The following is a 22,964-nucleotide window of genomic DNA, read 5'->3' as shown; positions in this document are numbered from 1 at the left end:
GTAAGGTGGAGGTGAAGTGCTGCCGGGAGTGTGCAAGGCTGAGGTGGAGAGTAGGGCAGGTAGGTGCAGTTGGGAGGTTAGACAGAGGACGTGGAAGAGAAGGGGGATAGTGGAAAAGGAAAGATGTAAAACGACTAAGTGTGTTGGTGGAATAGAGGACTGTGTAGTGCTCAAATGAGAACAGGATAGGGGCTAGACTGATAAGGGCAATGACTAATGAAGGATGAGGCCAGGAGGATAACGGTAATATAGGATATCTTGCAAGGAGAGTTCCCACCTTTGCAATTCAGAAAAGCTGGTGTTGATGGGAAGGATCCAGATGGTATAGGCTGTGAAGCAGTCATTGAAATGAAGGACATAATGTTGGGCAGCATACTAAGAAACAGGATGGTCCAGATGTTTCTTGGCCACAGTTTGTCGATAGCCATTCATGTGGACGGACAGCTTGTTAGTTCCCATGACCATGTAGAATGCAGCACAGTGGCTGCAGCTTAGCTTGTAGATCACATGACTGATTTCACAGGTAGCCCTGCCTTTGGTGGGATAGGTGACGTATGTGTCTGGACTGGAGTAGGTGTTGGTGGTGGGAGGAAGTATGGGACAAGTCTTGCATCCAGGGATATGAGCCATGAGGCAAGGGGTTGGGAGCAGGGGTTGTGTAGGGATGAGTTAGGATATTGTGTAGGTTTGGTGGGCATCAAAATACCAAAGTGGGAGGAGTTGGAAGGATAGTGGGTAGGACAGATTTCAGGGCACAACAAGAGATAGTCAGAACCATGCAAGAATGTAATTCAGTTGCTCCAGTCCTGTGTGTTGCTGTGTCGTGAGGGGAATGCTGCTCTGTGGCCAGACAGTGGGACTTTGGAAGGTGTTGGGTGACTGGAAATGTACGGCATGGGAGTTCTGTTTTTGTACAATGGTGGAGGGTAATTACAATCTGTAAAGGCCTCAGTGAGACCTCTGGTATATTTTGAGAGGGGCAGTTCGTCACTACAGATGCAATGGCGGTGGGAGGCTAGGCTGTATGGCAGGGTCTTCTTGGTGTGGATGGGTGGCAGGTGTCAAAGTGGACGTTTTGCTGGTGGTTGGTAGATTTGATTTGGGCAGGGGAACTGAGATAGCTCATTTGAGATGGAGGTCAAAATCGTGGCTGGTGGCTTGATGAGTTGAGTAGGACCAAGCAAAGCAAATGGGGGAGCAGGTGTTGAGGTTCTGGAGGAATGTGGATGGGATGTCCTCACCCTTGATCCAGATCATGGAGATGTCATCAATGAATCTGAACCACGTGAGCGGTTTGGGATTCTGGTTGCTTCGGAAGGATTCCTCTAGATGGCCCATAGCCCTGCCCCATATATATTTGTGGGTAAGTCTTCAAAGAAGTAATTGTGGATGAGGGTGTAGTTGGTCATGGCGACGAGAAAGGAGATGCCTGGTTTGGAATCCATCAGGTGTTGGGAAAGGTAGCATTCAATAATGGTAAGACCATTGGCAAGAGGGACATTGGTGTAGAGGGAGGTGGCATCAATAGTGAGGAGCAGGGCACTGTATGGTAAAGGAACAGGAACTGTCAAGAGTCGGTGGAGGAAATGGTTGGTATCGTTTATAAAGGTGCGTAGGTTGCAGGTAATAGGCTGAAGGTGTAGGTCTCTGAGAGCAGAGATTCTCTCAGTGGTTTCACAGCAACTGGCTTCAATGAGGCATCCAGAGTGGTTGGGTTTATGGACTTTTGGAAACATGTAAAAGGCAGGAGTGTGGGGAATGGTAAGGTTGAGGAGAGAGATAAGCTCTGTGGAGAGGCTCTGGGATGGCCCAAAGGATTTGAGGAGAGACTGTAAATTCTGCTGAATTTCTGGAATGGGGTCACTGAGGCAGGGTTTGTGGGTGGATAACTCTGACAGCTGGTGGAGTCCTTCTGCCTGGTAATCCTTGCAGTTCAAAAAAAAAGTAATGGAGCCTTTGTCAGCAGGTGTTATTCTAAGTTTGGTTTCAGTTTTTAGGTGGGGGAATGCAGACCTTTCTGTGGATGTGAGGTTAGTTTGCATGTTGAGGGATTTGGGGAATGATGGTGAGCAAGGTTCAAGGTTAAGAAATTCTGGAAAGTTAACAGGGGGTGATTGAGGGTAGGGGGGGGGGGGTTGATCATGGTTGGAAGGAGTAGTGAAATAAGTCAGTCAGGTTTCAACATTGCTATTTTGTTGAGTATGGCTGGTAGGTTTGGTGGCGAAAAAATGTTTCCACTGTAGGGACTGGGAGAAGGAGAGAAAGTCTTAAGCACGTCCTGCATGACTGAATTTGGGGGTAGGGCAAGAGGTGAGGCTTTTGGAAAGGACTGATAGATCTGCTGGTGTAAGGCTTTTGGAAGAAAGGTTCATGACAGTGTTTCAGGCCTATTTATCTCCTGGATTCTATGTGGTGGTGGGAGGGAGTTTTGGGGTGTGGGGTAAATGTAGTAGTTTTGCAAGACAGTCTTCATCAGCTATGAGAGAACGTGGGGGAGGCTTGGTGGTTGTTTTAGAGGTAGTGGTCAGTGGTAGTCCAAGGCAGGAGTAGGAAGTGAGCAGGTTGGAGAGTTTTTTGAGGTGGTGTTGTGCATGTAACTCTGGTTCCTGGAGGGCAAGAGTTTCAGTGTGTATTATGGGATCCAGTAATTTGGGATTGGATAGCAGCAGAATTTTATGGATGGAAAAGAGGTATTGGAAAGAGGTTTTGACCTGATTGACATGGCTTTGCAGGACTATGTAAGTGAGGGCTAAGCATTGGTGGAATCTGCACAGATTGAGGTCATTGTGCAAGGAAAAGTGGCAACCAGAGATGGGTAATTTGATGGTTAGGCCATTTGAGGGGATTTCATGTGCCAAGCAACAACGCTCGAACAGTGTGTGGGACCTGGGTTTTGGTTAGGGATAAGGAAACTTTTCTGTATTGACGCCGGTGGGAGGACCAAGGATCCATGGTAGTAGAAAAAATGCGTAAAAATACGTAAATAACATAGAATTACGTCCGAAAAAATTAGTAAAAATACACACAAACACGTGAGAAAAATCACGGAACATATGAAACGGATGGAATGAGGGAAAATAAGGTGAAATCTGAGTGAATAACCGATAGTGAAAGACGAAAACGAACTGAAATTGGCGTCAAGTCATAATGAGATTAAAGAAAAAAACAATATTTGTAATGTGGATTGCAGATCTATGGTTGGATAAGTTTGAAGAAGGAGAATGGCAGATACGACTAGATTAGGTAAAATTAGTAGGTGCAAACTTGGAATACAGAGAGAAAGGAGTGGGGAGGGGCGGGGGGGTGGTTGGTAGAATGAAATACAAGTTCATGTGGCACAGGAAAGGTGCAGGAAATAACACGCCAAAATACGTGAGGGTGATGCGGGGAGAGTGATATAAATTAAGGTATTGCATTAACGATATTGGCGAGAGTAACGTGGGACTTGAGATGCTGCACCAACAATCAGTGTGGTCTTGTAGCCGTCTGTTGTGCACAGCCGGGATGGTCGATACAGTGTGGCTCATAAGTAGACCATGCAGTGTAGTTTGTAAGGCGACAAAAGAAACACATGAAAGGAGAGAAAGAAGGACAGACACTAAGTGCAGTAATGCATTAGAAAATAGTAACAAAGGAAAACAGCACTGGATAAGGATGGAAGAAAAGCTGTCAGGCACAATCAAACAAAGGGAAATCCAGGATGGAATGTAATAATATAATGAAAAGGGTAGTTGCTACTCGTCATATGACAGAGATGTTGAATTGCAGAAAGGTACAACAAAAAAATTGTTGGAAAGTTAGCTTTCGCCCTACAAGGCCTTTGACAGAAATAGACAAAACACCCACACACATACAAACACACACTCACACACAGACATACACACAAACACAACTCACACAACACACATAACCACAACCTCTGGCAGCAGGAGAATTATGGGAGAGGCAACCAGCTGGGGGTAAGGAGGACACAGTCGCGGGGAGGGTAAGGGATAACAGAGTGGTAAAGTGCTGCTGGAAGTGTATAGGGATGAGGTGGAGAGTAGGTAGGGCAGCCAGGTGCATACAGGAGGGTAGACGGTGAATGGAGGAGAGGGGGGGGGGGTAGCAGAAAAGGAAAGAAGTAACAAAACTGGCAACGTTGGTGGAACAGACGACTGTGTAGTGCTGGAAAGGGAACAGGGGAGGGGCTAAAAGGGTAAGGACAATGACTAACAAAGGTTGAGACCATGCAGGGGAGGGGCTAAAAGGGTAAGGACAATGACTAACAAAGGTTGAGGCCAGGAGGGTTTAGGTAATTTAGGATATATTGCAGGGAGAGTTCCCATCTGCACAATTTAGACAAGCTGGTGTTGGCAGGAAGGATCCTGATGACACAGTCGTGCTCACCATAACGGTAGTCCGGTTTAGGTTGTAGATCACATGACTGGTTCTACAGGTAGCCCTGCCTTTGATGCAACAGGTGATGTTTGTGACTGGACTGGAGTAGGTGGTGGTGGGCGCAAATATGGGACAGGTCTTGCTTTTAGGTCAATTACAGGGATATGAGCCATGAGGCACGGGGTTTGAGCAGGAGTTTTGTAGGGATGGACAAGGATATTTTGTAGGATCAGTGGGCAGTGGCATAGGACTGTGGGAGGGATAGCAAGAATAGCAGGTCAGACATTTCTCATTTTAGGTCATGATGACAGGTAGTCAAAATCCTGGCGAGTTGCTCCAACTCTGGGTGGTACTGAGTCACAATGGGAATGTTCCTCTGAGGCCAAATGGAAAGATAAGGCATGCGAAATCTGTTTTTGTGCAAGGTTGGGAGGGTAATTACAATCTGTAAAGGCCTCAGTGAGATCCTCGGTATATTTCGAGAGGGGCAGCTCTTCACTACAGATGTGACAGCCATGTGCAGCTAGGCTGTATGGGAGGGTGACTGGAAAGATAAGGCATGCGAAATCTGTTTTTGTGCAAGGTTGGGAGGGTAATTACAATCTGTAAAGGCCTCAGTGAGATCCTCGGTATATTTCGAGAGGGTCAGCTCTTCACTACAGATGTGACAGCCATGTGCAGCTAGGCTGTATGGGAGGGACGTCTTGGTATGGAATGGGTGGCAGCCACCACACAGAACAAAAGAACATTGTTGAAAGCTGACTGACTCAGTTCACTCCTCCTTCCAACCGTGACCCATCCCCAATGTTAACTTTCCAGAATTTCTTAAGCTTCAACCTTGTCTCAGCATCATTCCCTAAATCCCTTAACATGCAAGCTAACCTCACATTCACAGGAAGATCTGCAATCCCCCACCTAATAACTGAAACCAGCCTTGTGATCCCAACTTCTGACAAAGGCTCAACTACCGTTGTTTTGAACCACAAGGCATACCTGGTGAAAGGACTCCACCAGCTGTTCATCCACCCACAAACGCTTCCACAGTGAATCCATTCCAGAAATCCAGCAGGATCTACAGCCTCTCCTCAAATCCTTAGGCCCATCCCAGAACATCTCCACACAGTCCATCTCTCTTCTCACACCTACCATTCCCCACACTCCTACCTTCTACACATTTTATAAAGTCCATAAACCCAACCACCCCATACACCCTATTTTGGCTGGTACTGTGCCACCTCTGAGAGAATCTCTGCTCCTGTAGACCAACACCTCAGCCTATTACCCTCAACCTAGCCATCTATATAAAAGATACCAACCATTTCCTCCACTGACTCTCCACAGTTCCTGTTTCTTTAGCATACAGTACCCTGCTTGTCGTTATTGATGCCACCTCCCTTTACACTAACATTACTAATGCCCAAGGCCTTAACACTATTGAATACTACATTTCCCAACACCTGATGGATTCCAAACCAATCACCTCCTTCCTAGTCATCATGATCAGCTATGTCCCCAACCACAATTACTTCTCCTTTGAAGGAATTAACTACAAACAAATCTGGGTACAGCTATGGGCCATCTAGAGGAATCCTTCTGAAGCACCCAGAATCCCAAACCATTCACCTGGTTCAAATTATTGATGACATTTCCATGATCTGGATCAAGGGTGAGGACATCCTATCCACATTCCTCCAGAACCTCAGTGCCTGCTCCCCCATTTGCTTCACTTGGTTCTACTCAACCCATCAAGCCACCTTCCCTGATTTTGACCTCCATCTCAAAGATGGCTACATTAGTGCCCCTGTCCATATCAAACCTACCAACCACCAGCAATACCTCCACTTCGACAGCTGCCACCCATCCATACCAAGAAGTCCCTTCCATACAGCCTAGCCGCCCTTGGCCCTTGCATCTGTAGTGATGAACCATCCCTCTTGAAATATGCCGCGGGTCTCACTTAGGCCTTTACAGATTGTAATTACCCTCCAACCTTGTAGAAAAACGGATCTCCCATGTCTTACATTTCCAGTCACCCAACACCACAAAGTCCCACCATCTGACCTCAGAGGACCATTCCCCTTGTTACTCAGCTTTTATCCGCCAGGAAGTTTCAGGAGACATATTGTCACCATGCCTGTCTGTTTCATCTGATTTGGCTCTTTGAGAATTACTTCTATTTCTCAAGCTCAAAATTATCTTCAAATGAAGAACTAACAGTCAAAGCTGATGGGTATTGAGGAATCTGATTTTCAAGATGGGATTCATGCATTAATTTACAGGGAGACTAATAAAAATGTTGCACTGAGGTAAGTTCTCACCTGAGGCCCATGTTGAACAGTGACATCAAATGGGTCTCCAATCTTTTTTGCTTCTGCCTTAGCTTTTGACTTCTGTACAAACTCATCGTATATGCTCTCATGCACAAAAGTTCTTGTTCCTGCACAGCATACTTGCCCTTGATTTACAAATATAGCATCATGTGCTACTTGCACAGCTTCATCAACTGCAACAATTAATTTTTACATTTGTTTTATTATATTTAATTTACAAGTCATGCAAAAATCTGTAAATTCTAAACCAGTATATCAAATATCTCACCAACTCACATACCTCAAAATATACAGTTACCTACAAATTATGGCTCATAGGTACCCAAAACAGAGTGCATCAGAACTTTATGCTCCCTTTTTGGAGACACCTGGGAGGGTTATGTCAACAGGCAGCAAGTAACGATATTTACACAGCCAATAAGGCCTCTGGGCATCATGATGTAAAAGACTGAGACTCACCAATCAAACAATACAACACAAATGACTAATACCCATCATGATGCACAATAAATTGTGCAAAATGAAAAAAGAGCTTTTCACAGGTGACTATCTACAGCTGTTACATAATTTGAAATAAGCATTTTTGTGCAATCAGTTGTACAATTGTATGTTTATTCTCTATCAGTTTTGATTATTGTAATCATATTTGCAGGAGGAAAACAGTTTGCATCACTGGATCAAACATACATTTCTGTCAAACATGACACAACCAAATGTAGAACATATACAGGGTGTTTCAAAAGCGACTTTACAAATTCAAAAATTCATATAAATTTATGGAAAGAAGATATAGAGCTGGGTTTAGTGTTATTTTGTAGGGAAACACATCATGCTTTTTGCCTTAAACTAAAGATGTTGGGTTTGGTTTCCATTGGTTATCCTGCACACATGCCAGCAGAAGTCAATTTCTTCCCAAACTTGCTGTAACATTGCAGGTGTAACTTGCTCAGTGATGAAATCGATGAGGATGACCAAGAATGAAATGTTTACTTCAAGCAAAATGGGGCACCACCCGGCTACCTGGCTGACATCCAGGAATTTATCAGTGACCACTTTCCAGGTCAATGGATTGGCCATAATGCGCCAATTGCATGGCCCCCAAGTTCCACAGACAAGACACCACTCGATTTTTTTAAATGGGGTTTCATCGAGGATACTGTGTTCATACCTTCTGTGCTGGCTTCTCTACCTGAACTTAGAGCAAGAATTTACACTGTCATGTTGACAAAACATTGTCTCACTCACTCAATATTGCCAGATGTGCTTGGAGGACCTGATGATTTCCCATGTCTTACCAATACCCTGTTTCTACAAAACATTTATGCCACTCATAAATTGTAGGCCTACTAGGAGGATCTTTAGCATACTTGGTATGGAAATTATGCTGAACTGTTGTCACCGACTCTGATTCTGCAAATCAAAACACACAGCTACCTTCCTCAGATTAGTAAAGGCAGCCATCTTTAATGCTACTGCCACTAGCACTCATTACAGTGTAATTCAGCACTAGCAAGCTACGAAAGACAAAACTTTATGTATTTCTTTACAAACTGACACTACAATCACCTCTGTAGGTACTATGAATTAATTTATATGAATTTTCAAAATTTTAAAGTCCTTTTTGAAATACACTGTATAATTATAACAGCAACCTGTCTCAACAGTCCATATCAATGTGCTGTGCCTTGGCACAATTACAGTACTGTTGTTGTTCTTGTTGCGGTCTTCAGTCCAAAGACTGGTTTGACGTAGCTCTCCATGATACTCTATTTTGTGAAAGCCTCTTCATCTCCAAAAACTACTGCAACCCACATCTTCCTGAATCTGCTTACTGTATCCATCTCTTGGTGCCCCTCTACAACTTTACATCCAAGACTTCCCCCCACACTACATTGGTGATCCCTTGGTGTCTCAGAATGTGTCCTATCAACCGATTCCTTCTTTTGGTCAAATTGTGCCACAAATTTCTTGTCTCCCCAATTCTGTTCAATGCTTCTTCATTAGTTACATCATCAACCCATCTAAACTTCAGTATTTTTCAGTAGCACCCCATTTTGGAAGTATCTATTCTCTTTTTATCTAAACTGTTTATCATCCATATTTCACTTCCATACATAGTTACACTCCAGACAAATAACTTGAGAAAAAACTTTCTAATACTTAAATCTATATTCAATGTTAACAAATTTCTCTTCTTTAGAAATGCTTTTCTTGCCACTGGCAGTCTACATTTTATATCCTCTATGAAATCTTCACGGGTTATCAGCCGAGTGGTATCATCTTCTAGTCGCAACATTTCAATGGATTTCGTTCCATCATCTTCAGGTGAAGATGATGGATATGCAATTTTTTCTTTGGTTACCTTTACTGCTTGTTCAATGTACATACTTAATAACATTGGGGATAGGCTATAACTCTGTCTCACTTTCTTTTCAACCACTGCCTCTCTTTCATACCCCTCAAGTGATATAACTGCTGTCAAGTTTCTCTACAAACTGTAAATAGCCTTTTGATTCCTGTATTTTACCTCTCTTACCTTCAGAATTTGAAAGAGAGTATTCCAGTGAACATTGTCAAAAGCTTTCTCTAAGTCTACAAGTGGTATAAATGTAGGTTTGCCTTTCCTTAACCTAATCTTCTAAGGTAAGTAATAGGGTCAGTATTGCCTTTTGTGTTCCTACATTTCTCCAGAGTCAAAACTGATCTTCTCCGAGTTCGGCTCCTACCAGGTTTTCCATTCCTGTGTAAGGAATTTGCGTTAGTATTTTGTAACCATGACTTATTAAACTGAGAATTTGGTAATTTTCACACCTGGCAGCAACAGCTTTGTTTGGATTGGAATTACTACGTTCTTCTTGAATTATGAGGGTATTTACCTGTCTCATACATTTTGCACGTCATATAGTGTAGTTATGTCATGGCTAGCTCTCCCAAGGCAATCAGTAGTCCTGACAGAATATCATCTGCCCCTTGTTTTTACTTAGATTTTTTCTGAGCTTTATCAAATTCTTTTCACAGTATCATATCTCCCATCTCATTTTTATCTACATCCACTTCCCTTTCTATAATATTGCTTTTAAGTTCATCTACCTTGTATAGACACTCTATACACTCCTTTGACCTATGAACTTGTCTTCTTTGCTGAGGACTGGTCTACGGTCTGAGCCCTTGATAGTCATATATCTGCTTCTCTTTTCCCCAAAGGTGTCTTTAATTTTCCTGTAGGTGGTATCTATCATTCACGTCCTGCCAGTCTCATTTTTTAAATGTTTGTATTCCCTTTTGCCTGCTTCATTTGCTGCATTTTTAAATTTTCTCCTTTTGTCATTTAAATTCAATCTCTCTTGGGTTACCCAAGGATTTCTACTAGGCCTTGTCTTTTTACCTATTTCATTCTCTGCAGCCTTCACTATTTCATCTGTTAAAGCTATCAATTGGTGTTCTACTGTATTCCTTTCCCCTGTTCTAGTCAGCCACTGCCTAATGCTCTCTCTGAAACTCTGAACAACCTCTTATTCTTTCAACTTATCCAGATCCCATCTCCTTAATTTTCTACCTTTTTGCAATTTCTTGAGTTTTAATACAGTTCATAACCAATAAATTGTGGACAGAGTCCAAATCTGCCTCTGGAAATGTCTTACAATTTAAAATCTGGTTCCTAAATCTCTAACTGTAATCAATCCGAAACCATCTGGTGTCTCTAGAACTGTTCCATGTATACAACGCTCTTTTATGATTCTTAAACCAAGTGTTGGCCACGATTAAATTATGCTCTGTGCAAATTCTACCTGATGCCTCTGTCTTTCTTTCCTATTTACCTACTATTTTTCCTCTTCTTCCTTTTCCTACTATCGAATTCACAATTAAATTTTCATTTCTTTTAACTATCTGAATAATTTCTTTTATCTCATTGTATATTTATTCAATGTCTTTATCATCTGCAGAGCTAGTTGGCATGTAAACTTGTACTTCTGTGGTAGGCAAGGACTTCGTGTCTATCTTGGCTATGACGTTGCATTCACTATGCTGTTCATAGTAGCTTTCCCTGATTCATATTTTCTTATTCATTATTAAACCTACCTGCATTACCCCTATTTTACTTTGTATTTTTAACCCTGTATTCACATGACCAGAAGTCCTGTTCCTCCTGTCACTGAACTACACTGATTTCCACTGTGTATAACTTCAACATATCTATTTCCCATTTTAAATTTTCTGACCTTATTATGACAATTACATATATTCTATATTTGGTTAGGTCATATTTCACAAAAATGTATATTTGATTCATTGATGTACACTGTTTTTCTCCTGTGAGAGAAAGGGTGAAACACAGTCCTAATAGATTGCAATACCCTTAATGAACACTTTATAATTAATGAATACTTTACACACTGTGCCATCTCCCATTTTTCATTTAATACAAATATGAAACCAGCAACCAAAAAAATTCTCTTGGTCAAAAATCACATCAAAACTATAAGTAAAATTAAAAACTCAAAAACAGAGGATTAAATGCGTAACCTCTGCAATCATGATGCCACTAACATAGCTCACAAATCATATTCCTCATGAAGGTGTGTTCCCGAAATGTCTGAAAATGAGTCACACTCCCAGTCTATAAGAAAGGAATTAAAATCCATAGAGAAGAAATAAAATATTTGAGGTTTTGCCAGCGACATCATAATTCTGTCAGAGACAGCAAAGGACCTGTAAGAGCAGCTAAACAGAATGGACAGTGTCTTGAAAGGAGAATATGAGATGAATGTCAACAAAAGCAAAACAAGGATAATGGAATGTAGTCAAATCAGGTGTTGCTGAGGGTATAAGATTAGAAAAAGAGACACTTAAAATACCAAATGAGTTTTGCTATTTAGGGAGTAAAATAACTGACGATGGTCAAAGTAGAGAGGATATAAAATGTAGACTGGCTTTGGCAAGGAAAGCATTTCTGAAGAAGAGTAATTTGTTAACACTGAGTATAGATTGAAGTGTCAGGAAGTCTTTTCTAAAAGTATTTGTATGGAGTGTAGCCATGTATGGAAGTGAAACATGGACAATTAACAGTTTAGACAAGAAGAGAATAGAAGCTTTTGAAATGTGGTGCTACAGGAGAATGCTGCTTAAGATTAGATGGGTAGATCACGTAAGTAATGAGGAGGTACTGAATAGAATTGGGGAGAAGAGGAACTTGTGGCACAACTTGACTAGAAGAATGGATTGGTTAGCAGGACAAGTTCTGAGGCATCAAGGAATCAGCAATTTAGTACTGGAGGGAAGCATGGAGGGCAAAAATTGTAGAAGGAGACCAAGAGATGAATACAGTAAGCAGATTCAGAAGCATGTAAGTTGCAGTAGTTATTCAGAGATGAAGATGCTCGTACAGGACAGAGTAGCATGGACAACTGCATCACACCAGTCTCTGGAATGAAGAACACAACAACAATAACAACAAAAGAGTGATGCAAAGAACAAGTTGTTGTAGGTACTGTAACATGGTCTTAACTCTTCTCAGTGTGCCCACAAAGCCAACACTAACCATGACTTTAGTGGTTTATTTGTCATTGGCACAATATGATGAGCAGAAAATGTGTGAAATATAAATAAATGTAAAATGGGATGACTGTTGCACATTCAGAGCACAATAATGGGGAAGTGGAAAGAAGATTTAATAATTAGAGAAATTAGTAACTACTGTAAAATGAGGTAAATGATCTTTCACAGTTCTGTAAGGTGTTTACAGTAGTAAAAATGAACTTAAAACAAAAGACATGGAAAAGAAAATGCACATGAACTAGACAAGAGTACACAACTGGAGTACACTTTTACTCATAACTAGACAAAGACTTGAGGAAATTAATCAATAAAATTCTGCATCACTTGACAATGAGCCTCTTTTTGAAAATTTATTCACACTTCTATTGAGTTCCCATAAAATTGTATCAAGAATCAAGCAAGGTAAGGATTCAGATGTCAAGATCTACTGGGTAGTCTTGACTTTTGAATCTTTAGCTTGCCTGACACAGTTTCATGTGATTTAAATAGAAATTTGGAAAGATTTACAATTTTGAAGTGAGGCTGACTGTCAAGTGACACAGAACTTTATTGATGTATAGACCAAAAAACTTGAGGTGATCTATGGTACTAAATCAAGACATCCTCTCCCAGAAGTCAGTCCCACAGAGAAACTAAGTATCATGTGCTAGGAGCCTGTGTGGTGATGCTCTGCTTTTGTTCAGGACTTCAGTATTGAATAGAATAGAATCTTTATTAGTCTGTCAGATACAGGAGAGTTCCCCTATGTTTCCTTGAGCTTGATCACTTCACAAGTTCCATGCAACACTGCTGTCTGCTGCCTGTCTCTCATTCCAGGGACTTGATAGAAATTCTTTACCCCTCCTAAAATCTTTCAGTTGGCCTATGTGAGACTGATGCATTTGCCAGAGACTGATACATTTACACAGTGAACTTCATATATTTACGTGAGAATGATGCATTTACCTCATTGAGACTGATACAGAGTGAAGCCTATGTACTTTCAGAAGTCTTCATGTAATGCTCCAATTCACGAAAGTGTTGTTCCACTTAACCCTAGGACGACTAAGGGGGGAGGGGGGGGGGGGGGTTCGCTGAACCCACAATTTTTTTATGTCCCCTACTTTGCCCAAGTAACTTTCATACTACATATTCCCTTTGAGTTATTGTTTGTTGGCTATTTTATGAAACGTTAATGCCAATATATTTTATAGAAAATTCCTGCTTTGAAAGAAAAAATAAATAAACTTATTATGGGTCCAACAACCCCCCCCCCCCCTCCCTTAGGCTTCCATGCTATAGAAAATTTCCGTTAGTAGGATTTCATATTTCTCGTCTCTACAACAATGCAAGTTAGTTTCTTGTTGGTTGGTATTCTTGATATTCACAACAATCAGTTTACTTTCAGAGGAAGTGATTGTTGATGTCAGTCAGCTGTTATTTATCTTGTAAACTTGCAGTGAGTTAGTGCAGTTCCCTACTGTTCACACCCAGACTTAGAAATGACTAAAAGAATACAAGACTCGTCTTTAGAAAGAGTTCTGAATGAAATTTTAGATGAAGATTCTGACTCGGGGAATGAAAGTGAATATGAGGATGGTGTTATGGAGCATGATTCAGATCGAGAAAGTGATGTGGATGTTAGAGAAGATGAAGATAGCGCAGCTTCAGGCAGTGACCATCAGGATGTTATTGTGGCCAAGTATGGAAGAAGGTACGTAACCACACAGCCTAGAATTCCTCGGAGGTCTATGGCTAATATAGTAAGAGAGCAGGCAGGAGTAACTCCAGCTGGTGTTTGCCATTCACCTGGAGAAGCCTTGAAGTTACTTCTTATTCCTGACATCATGGATGTTATAGTAAAACATTCAAATGAAGAGGCAGTTAGGCAAAATGTTACTCTGACTAATGAGAAAGAATTGTATGCCTTTATAGTAATCCTGATACTTATGGGGGCAACTAAGGACAATTCTGTCAATGTACACGATTTTTGGTCAGACCTAATGGGTCAGCCAGTTTACAATGGTATTATGGCAAGAGAACTTTTCAAGGAACTTGTTGCAATCATAAGGTTTGATGACAAAAGTACCCGCCAGCTAAGAAGGGAAGCAGACAAGTTCACAGCAATCCGTGATGTTTTCAACAAAGTGAATGATAGGTTTCCAGTATTGTATAAACCAGGGGTCCACCTCACCATTGATGAGATGCTCAGCTTGTTTAGAGGGTGCTGCCCCTTCAAAGTATCTATTAAGGATAAACCGGGCAAGTATGGCATCCTTATAGCATGATGTCCGATGCAGTTGACAGATACGTCTTGAATATGGAACCCTACGTAGGTAATGTTCAGAATCTGTCGTAAGAAGAACGGGGTTCAGCAGCTGTCATCAAATGTCTGGTAGCACCTGTGAAAAATACTGGTCGAAATATTACTACAGACCAATACTACACATTGGTGTATTTGGCGGAAGAGTTATACCAAGACTACAAAGTTACTACAGTAGGAACTCTCCAGTCAAACAGGAAGCATATTCCAGACATAATGAAGAACATGTCAGATTGAGAGCTATATTCATCAATGTTCTTGTTCACAGACCCATCAACAGGTAGGCCTCCAGTAACTTTGGTGTCCTACATAGCAAAAATTAAACCAAGCAAAAACTTACTGATGTTGTCAACAATGCACCAAGATAAAGGCACTGTTGGAGGAGAGAAGAATAAAACCGAGATAAATGCATATTATAATTCCACTAAAGGAGGAACTGATACCATTAATCAAATGTTGCATGTGTACACCTGCAATAGGGGAACAAAGAGATGGCCTCTATCTGTATTTTACTCTCTCATTGACATTTGTGCTATCAATGCAACCACCATCATCCAGCAACATCCAAGATGGAATGAAAAGAAACACAACAAATGGAAACTCCATCTTCTGCAAGCTGGGATGAAACTAGTGAAATTGCAGATAGAAGAAAGAAGTGCCAATGCAAGAGGGTTATCTCACAAAATTGTTCAATCAATCGAGACTATTCTACAAAAGTAAATCAAACAAGTGACAACAGAAGCACGTCAGCCTCCTGCAGGGAAAGGTCAGTGCCATATTTGTGTAAAATAAGCTAAAACAAAGAAGCAGAAGCACAACAATCTAAGTAAACCAAAACAGTATTGTGGACAGTGTCCAATATTTATAACAATTAACAACATTTATAAACCGATGCCTTACTTAAAATACATAAACCATTTTGAAAGTTGTAATTTTTTGTCAATAAACTTATTTAATACCTGTGGGCTCACTGACCCCCCCCCCCTCCCCCTTAGGCATCCAAGTTAGAAAAAAAGGCTTGGTCATCCTAGGGTTAACACTGGAGAAATTCATTTACAAGTTGAATTAAATCCACGGGCTCTAATGATCAAAATAATTAGCTAGTTTATAGCAGAGAGAAAAAAAAGACAAACTAGTCTGTACAAAGACAGATTCACATCACTGCTGTATGTTGTGCAAATTATTTATAAAACACACAGTAACTAACCTACAATTCATTAGTGACTTCCTGAGAAATCACAGCTTCATAAATCGCAGCTTCATATTTTATGGCTGTGGACTACATGAAAGTAAATCATTTGAAAAGATTTATGTATCAGAATATAAACACACAAACAAGAAACCAAATTCAATGAAGATTTTGATATATATGATTTTTTTTGATGTAATGGGTCTCACATTCAATTCACATTTGCCTCTGTATCTTATTATAAGAAATACTTCCAAACTGTGGATTTGCTATAAGCAACGTTAAGACCTTTTCACCAGTAAACAGAATCACACTTCAAACACTATACAAGGAGGCACATTCTATGTGGAAAGTAATAAACAGGAATGCCATTACTTTATAAAGAGCTGCTGCTTCCTCGGATACATTAAATTATTAAATAACTATTTCCTGTCTTCATTGCTAGGTTAATATCTAGTGATCACACTGAGATTTCTTATGAGATAGTATTTAGGTATGTGCCATTTCGAATTTGTAATCATTCTCAATTCCTTGCTTTATGTCAGATGAGAGATTTTTGAAGACCCTTGCACTATACATTGATATCACTTCCCTGCCTTCAATCCCAATTATAATGAATTTTAATGGTATGTGCCACTGATCTTTATTTTTGAGATCTAGAAGTCAGTGTTTGCAAACTGCACAGAATGTGATTTTGGAAGAGAAGCAAATAAATTACAGGATGTTTCAGTGATTTTCTTTTCTCAGTCTGAAGAAAAAAAAAACCTTTATTGTCCCTTGGAAATGTCCATGTAGGATGTGGTGGCTGATGCACAGTGACCCATATTCATCAAATGTGCTGGACAAGATGATTCCCTTGTTCAGAAGGATAGGCCAACACTGTTTGCCCACTTTTGGCTGGTTGGTGATGCACTGTGGTGACAGAATTGATGTGCATGCCCTACAATAACAAACTATACAGTAAAAAAAAAAAGTAAAAATAAAAAAAAATCATTTTTGTGTCACTTATAGATTTATGTAACAATGAAGATAATCAATTATTGAAAATATAATGTAAATGGATAGATAAAAAATCTACTGACCAAGTGGTGGTAGTGGAACACACAAAAGGATTTAACTTTTACAAGCTTTCAGAGCCAGTGGCTCCTTCTGGCAGAAGATCTGAAGGGGAAGGAAGAGGGGTGAAGGAAAAGGACTGGAGATATTTAGGGAAAGGGGGTACAGTTCAGAAAAGTCACCCAGAACCCCGGGTCAGGGGAGATTTACTGGACAGGATGAGAAGGAAAGACTGATTGTTGGGGACAGCACCAGACAAGATTTGAAAACCTGAAAGCTTAAAGGTGGAAGACAGGTAATATGCAAGACAGAGATTACTACTAAAACATTGTGCATGAGTTAATAAAAGTGAAAAGCTAAGTGCATGGTATGTAACAGAGGTGGGAGGGGAGAAGGCAGAAAACACTAATCAGAAAATGAAAGATGTAGGAAACTAAAATGGAGTGAAGAAAGGAGTAGTTACTGTGAATAAATGCTGAGACTTAAGGAGTTAATATACAAGATGTGTTCAGAAAGTAAGGCGACTTTATATTTTTATAAAAAGAATATTTATTTATTCATCAATATTCATGTTGTTCCCTTCAAAGTAACCCCTTCAGATACAATACACTTGTGCCAACACTTCTTCCAATCCTTGAAGCATTTCTCATAAGCACTTTTTGGTGCAGCCTTGAGTATTTCCAACAATGCAGTTTTTATTTCCTCAATCATTGAAAACCTTCATCCTTTTGTAAGTCCCTTCAGTTTTGGCAACAGGAAAAAGTCGCAGGGGGCCAAATCTGGTGAATATGGTGGCTGAGGCATGATTGTCATGTCGTTTTTGGCCAAAAAATCTCTCACAAGCAATGATGAATGAGCAGGTGCGTTGTCATGATCCAAAAGCCATGAATTGTTTTTCCACAATTCCAGGCTTTTTTTGCGTATTGCTTCTTGCAAATTGTGCATAACTTCAAGGTAATACTTCTTATTGAGTGTACGACCTTTAGGCAAAAATTCATGATGCACTATGCTACTAAAGTTGAAAAAAACCGTGAGCAAAACTTCAACATTTGAATGAACTTAGCGTGCTTTTTACAGTCTTGGCCTTCTGGGATGCTTCCATTGGGAAGATAGGACTTTGGTTTCAACCTCATAACCATAAACCCATGTTTTGTCACCAGTTACCACCGCTTTTGACCAAATCGGAATCATCATTGATGTCATTCAAGAGCTCCTGAGCAATGCTCATGCGACAGTTCTTGTGATCAAAATTAAGAAGTTTTGGAACAAACTTCACTGACACATGCCTCATAACCGAAACATCCAAAACAATTGCATGACATGAGCTGACCGATATGTCAACATCCTCAGCAACTTCTCTTACAGTATTTCAATGATTTTTCAAAACAATTTCCTTCACAGCTTCAATGTTATCATCTGTTGTTGATGCGCTGGGGTGTCCAGAGCAAGGTTTGTCATTGGCATCTTCTCTGCCACCTTGGAAGAGCTTGTACCACTTGCAAACATATTTTTTACTTAGAGCAGACTCACTGTATGACACTGTCAACATTTCAAGCGTTTTAGAGCACTTGGTTCTATTTTTCACACAAAATTTGACACAAATTCTTTGCACCATTTTTTACAATAATTGAAAATCACAAACACATGTCTAACCTTTCTATCTGTCAAAAACATACAAAGTATGCTGTACACTTGAAACTGTGAACATATGTCCAGGAAATGTGTACCAACATAACAAAAAAAGGACTGATAATCGAATGTACATTGCCCACACAATTTGAAAAGTCAGCTTACTTTTTTGAGTAGCCCTCATAAATTAAGGCTAGGTGGGTGGCGAGAACCAAGGACATGTTATAGTGCTAGTTCCCATCTGCAGAGTTCTGAGAAAGTGGTGTCTGGGGGAAGAATTCAGATGGTATGTGTGGTGAAACAGGCACTGAGGTCATGACTCATGTTGCGCAGCATGCTCCGCAACAGGATATTGTGTATTGCCTGTATACATCCTCTGCCTATGCTCATTCATCCTTCTGATAACTGGGTGGTAGTCATGCCAATGTAAAAAGCTAAACAGTGTTTGGACAGGAGCTTGTATATAATATGTATTGTTTCACAGGCGGCTAACCCTTTGATAGTATATGTTTTGCCAGTTACAGGGCTGGAATAGGTGGTGGTAGGAGGGTGCATAGGGCAAGTTTTGCAATGGGGACGGTCACAGGGTAGAAGCCGTAGGGTAGGGATATGTGTGCAGAAGAAGTGTAGGGTGTGACAAGGATATTACAGAGATTGGGAGGGCAACGAGAAGCTATTCTAGGTGTGGTGGGCAAAATCTCAGACAGAATGGATCTCATTTCAGGGCAAGATTTTAGGGTATTATTTCAGTTTTATGAGTTAGCTTCATGAGTATGTGCCCATCATTTTGTTAACGGTCATATTTATTGTGATATTTACAACTAAGTAACACACTGGATTAAATTCAAAAAGTTTGCAGTGAAAAATTGGGTTGGTTGGTTTGTGGGATTAAAGGGACGAGACTGCTACGGTCATCGGTCCCTGAAAAATTGGGGTTCCTATGATTTTGCATTTGGTGCATGTTACATAACATGTTACTGCATATGAAATTTAGCTCTGTCAGTCTCCAATGTCGAGAAAATTCATCTTATATAGCACACTATCTTGTGATTGTGAAGTGCAGTGATAAAACCAGAATGAAATATCCATAAAATTCCTCATGTTTCATAAATGGTTTGAGATATCGAAATGAGATTTTGGCAAATGATTGTATGCACAGAGCAGAGTATTGTGCCGTATGGTTATTATGCGAAACTTCAGTATCTACCATGTTATTCCACTAACTACAGACATTTTCAATGAAAGAACATAGTTTTTAAGGGCCATCAATACCAGGTGAAACGAGAAATGCTATGGGTCTTAGAAAAACGTAAATGATGACATTACACATTTATTTTCGTTTTGAGAATGTGCTTTTTTGAAAGCTATAGATTTTACTTGTCCTCAGTTCCTCACTTACTAAACTAAATAAATCACTGTTTCAGAATTCTCTCACAGCTGCATCTGCACAATCTGTTAGCAATATGACAATGTGTACACTCTGCTGTGTTTTGGCAAAAGAAGCATCCTTCACCATGACAACAAGAGAAATGTATGTTCTAATATAACTTCACCACTATGACACTTCTCTGAAAGTTAACAATATTAGGAAAAATATAGATTGTTAACCACCATTAAGATGACCTGCTGACTTTTAGACAGGCACAATGAAAAGACTTTTACAAATTAAAGCTTTCAGCCAAAGCCTTCTTCAACAAAGAAAACACACACATTTTAACACAAACAAGCAAATCTCATGCACACATGATCACTACTAGTCCAGTGATAGCGGTCATGTGTGCATGTGTGGTGTGCTTGCCTGTGTCAATGGGTGGGTTTTCATTGCTGAAGGAGGCTTTGGCTGAAAGCTTTAAAGTGTAATAGTCTTAGTGTTGTGCCTGTCTGCAACTCAATGGGTCATCTTTAGGATAGGTAGCAACTATCTTTTTCAATAAACATAATCAATTTTTGAAAATATAATTTAATTGGACAGATAAAAAAATGTATTCACCAAGTGGTGGCAGGAGAACATATATACAGAAGGTATTAAAGTTTGCAAGCTTTTGGAGTAAATGGCTCCCTGAGAGCTTAAAGGTGGAATATAGGGTAATATGCAAAAAAGAGATTACTGCCAAAACATCATGCATGAGTTAATAAAAAATAGAAAACTAAAAGGGAGTGAAGAAAGTAAAAGTTGCTGTAAAGAATGTTGAGACCCAAGAAATTAATATAAATTAAGGCCAGTGGGATGGTGAAATTCAAGGACATGTTGTAGTTCCAGATCCTACCTGTGGGTATATGAAAAACTGGAGTCTGGGGAAAGAATCCAGATGGCATATGTGGTCAAAGAGGCACTGAGATCACTACTGTCATGTTTTAGAGCATGTCCTGCAACAGGATACTGTGAGTTGCCAGTGTACCCACTCTGCCTATGCCCATTCATCGTAACTGATAACTTGGTGTTGATCACGCCGCTTCAAAAGGTCTAACAATGCTTATGCAACAGATGGTATACATAGTATGTGTTGTTTCACAAGTGGCTTTCCCTTTGATAGTATATATTTTGTCAGTTACTGGGTTGGTATAGGTTGTAGCAGGAGAGTGCATAGGGCATGTATTACAGTGAAGATGTTCACTGGGGTAGGAGCCAAAGAGTTGGCGGGGGATGGGTGTAGAAGGAGCACACGGTCTGACAAGCATTTTGCAGACATTGGGATGGAACGAAAAGCTATTATAGGTGTCTTAGACAGAATGTCAGATAAAATGGCCCTCATTTGAGGGCATCATTTTAGGAAGTCATAGCCTTGTCGGAGTTGCTGATTAATGCATTCGGGGCCAGAATAATACTAAGTAAAAAGTGATGTATTCCTAAACTGATTTTTGGAGGATCAACAGTACCAGGATTGGATATGTTGGCCTGTGAAATCTGCTTTCGAACTAGGATGGTGGGGTAATTATGTCCAGTGAAGGCTGAGGTGAGAATGGTGATGTATTGCTGTATAGGGTCTGCATCTGAACAAATACATTTCCTTCTATAACCAAAGCTGGATGGCAGGGAACATTTGACATGGAAAGGATGGCCGCTGTCAAAATGAAGGAACTGTTGTTTGTTAGTAGTTTTAATGTGAACAGAAGCATTTAGTTGACCTTCAATGAGGAATGTCAAGGGAAGTGGCATGTTATTTGGGATAGGATCATGTGAAATTTAATTGGGATAATGTATTTAGAGATTCCAAGAATTTTAAAATGTGAGCCTCACAATGAGTTCATTTGGCAAAGATGCCATCAATGTATCTAAACCAAACCAGGGGCTGAAGGCTTATGGATCCCAGGGAAGCCCCAACCAAGCATCCCGTAAAAAGGCTGACACAGGAAGGAACCATCCTGGTTCCCAAGGCTGTGCCCCTGTTCTTTATGCATGTCTGTCCTTAAATCAGTGGCACAGCCATGGGAACCAGGATGGTTCCTTCCTATGTCAGCCTTTTTATGGGATGCTTGGTTGGGGCTTCACTGGGATCCATAAGCCTTCAGCCCCTGGTTTGGTTTAGATACATTGATGACATATTTGCCAAATGAACTCATTGTGAGGCTGACATTTTAAAATTGTTGGAATCTCTAAATACATTCTCCCAATTAAATTTCACATGATCCTATCCGAATCCTATGCTACTTTCCTTTCAATCATATCTTCCTCACCAAAGTTCAGCTACACACTTCTGTCCACATTAAACCTATTAACAAACAATGGTACCTACATTTTGACGGTTTCCATCCTTTCCACATCAGATGTTCCCTCCCATACATCCTTGCAACTTGAGGTAAACATATATGTTCAGATGCAGACTCTTTACAGAAATACACCACAATTCTCATCTCAGCCTTCAATGGACATAATTATCCCACCAGCCTAGTTCAAAAACAAATTTCTTGGACTGGCCTCGAATGTATTAATCAGCTGCTTTGACAAGGCTATGACTCCCTAAAATCATGGCGATGAATGAGGTGCATTTCATCTGACATTTTGCCTGCTAACCCTAGAATACCTTTTCATTGCCCTCCCAATCCCCACAATATCCTTGTCAGACCCTTCTGCACCCATCCCCCTACCGTATGGCTCCTACCCCTGTGAACATCTCCACTGGAGGACTTCTCTTATGCACCCTCCTGCTACCACCTATACCAGACCAGTAGCTGACAAAACATATACTATCAAAGGGAGAGCCACCTGTGAAATGACACTTGCTATATATATCAGCTGTTATGTAAACACTGATCGGTCTTTTACAGCAGCATTACCATCACCATGTTATCAATTAGGATGAATGGGCATAGGCAGAGGGTATATAATGGCAACACACAACATCCTGTTGCAGAACATGTTCTACAACATGACAGTCATGACCTCTGTACCTGTTTTACCACACTTGCCATTTGGATTATTCCCCAAGACACCAGTTTCTCAGAACTCTGCAGATGGGAACTGGTGCTACAACATGTCCTTGATTCTTGCCACCCAACTGGCCTTAACTTACATTTATTTCTT

The 22,964-nt window shown here is 40.5% G+C and overlaps 1 protein-coding gene across 1 annotated transcript in view; it reads right to left on the bottom strand.

Annotated features, from left to right (window-relative positions):
• Positions 1–22,964, bottom strand: part of LOC126244840 (retinal dehydrogenase 2-like) — a 67,017-nt gene that overhangs the window by 5,240 nt on the left and 38,813 nt on the right. Inside the window, exon 8 of the mRNA XM_049948269.1 lies at positions 6,699–6,883. Within this exon, the coding sequence (XP_049804226.1) occupies positions 6,699–6,883 (185 nt within the window). The remainder of the gene's footprint in view (positions 1–6,698; positions 6,884–22,964) is intronic.

Source organism: Schistocerca nitens, chromosome 1 (genome assembly GCF_023898315.1).
Source record: "Schistocerca nitens isolate TAMUIC-IGC-003100 chromosome 1, iqSchNite1.1, whole genome shotgun sequence".
Lineage (NCBI taxonomy): Eukaryota > Metazoa > Arthropoda > Insecta > Orthoptera > Acrididae > Schistocerca > Schistocerca nitens.
This window is presented reverse-complemented; position numbering and strand designations above follow the sequence as displayed.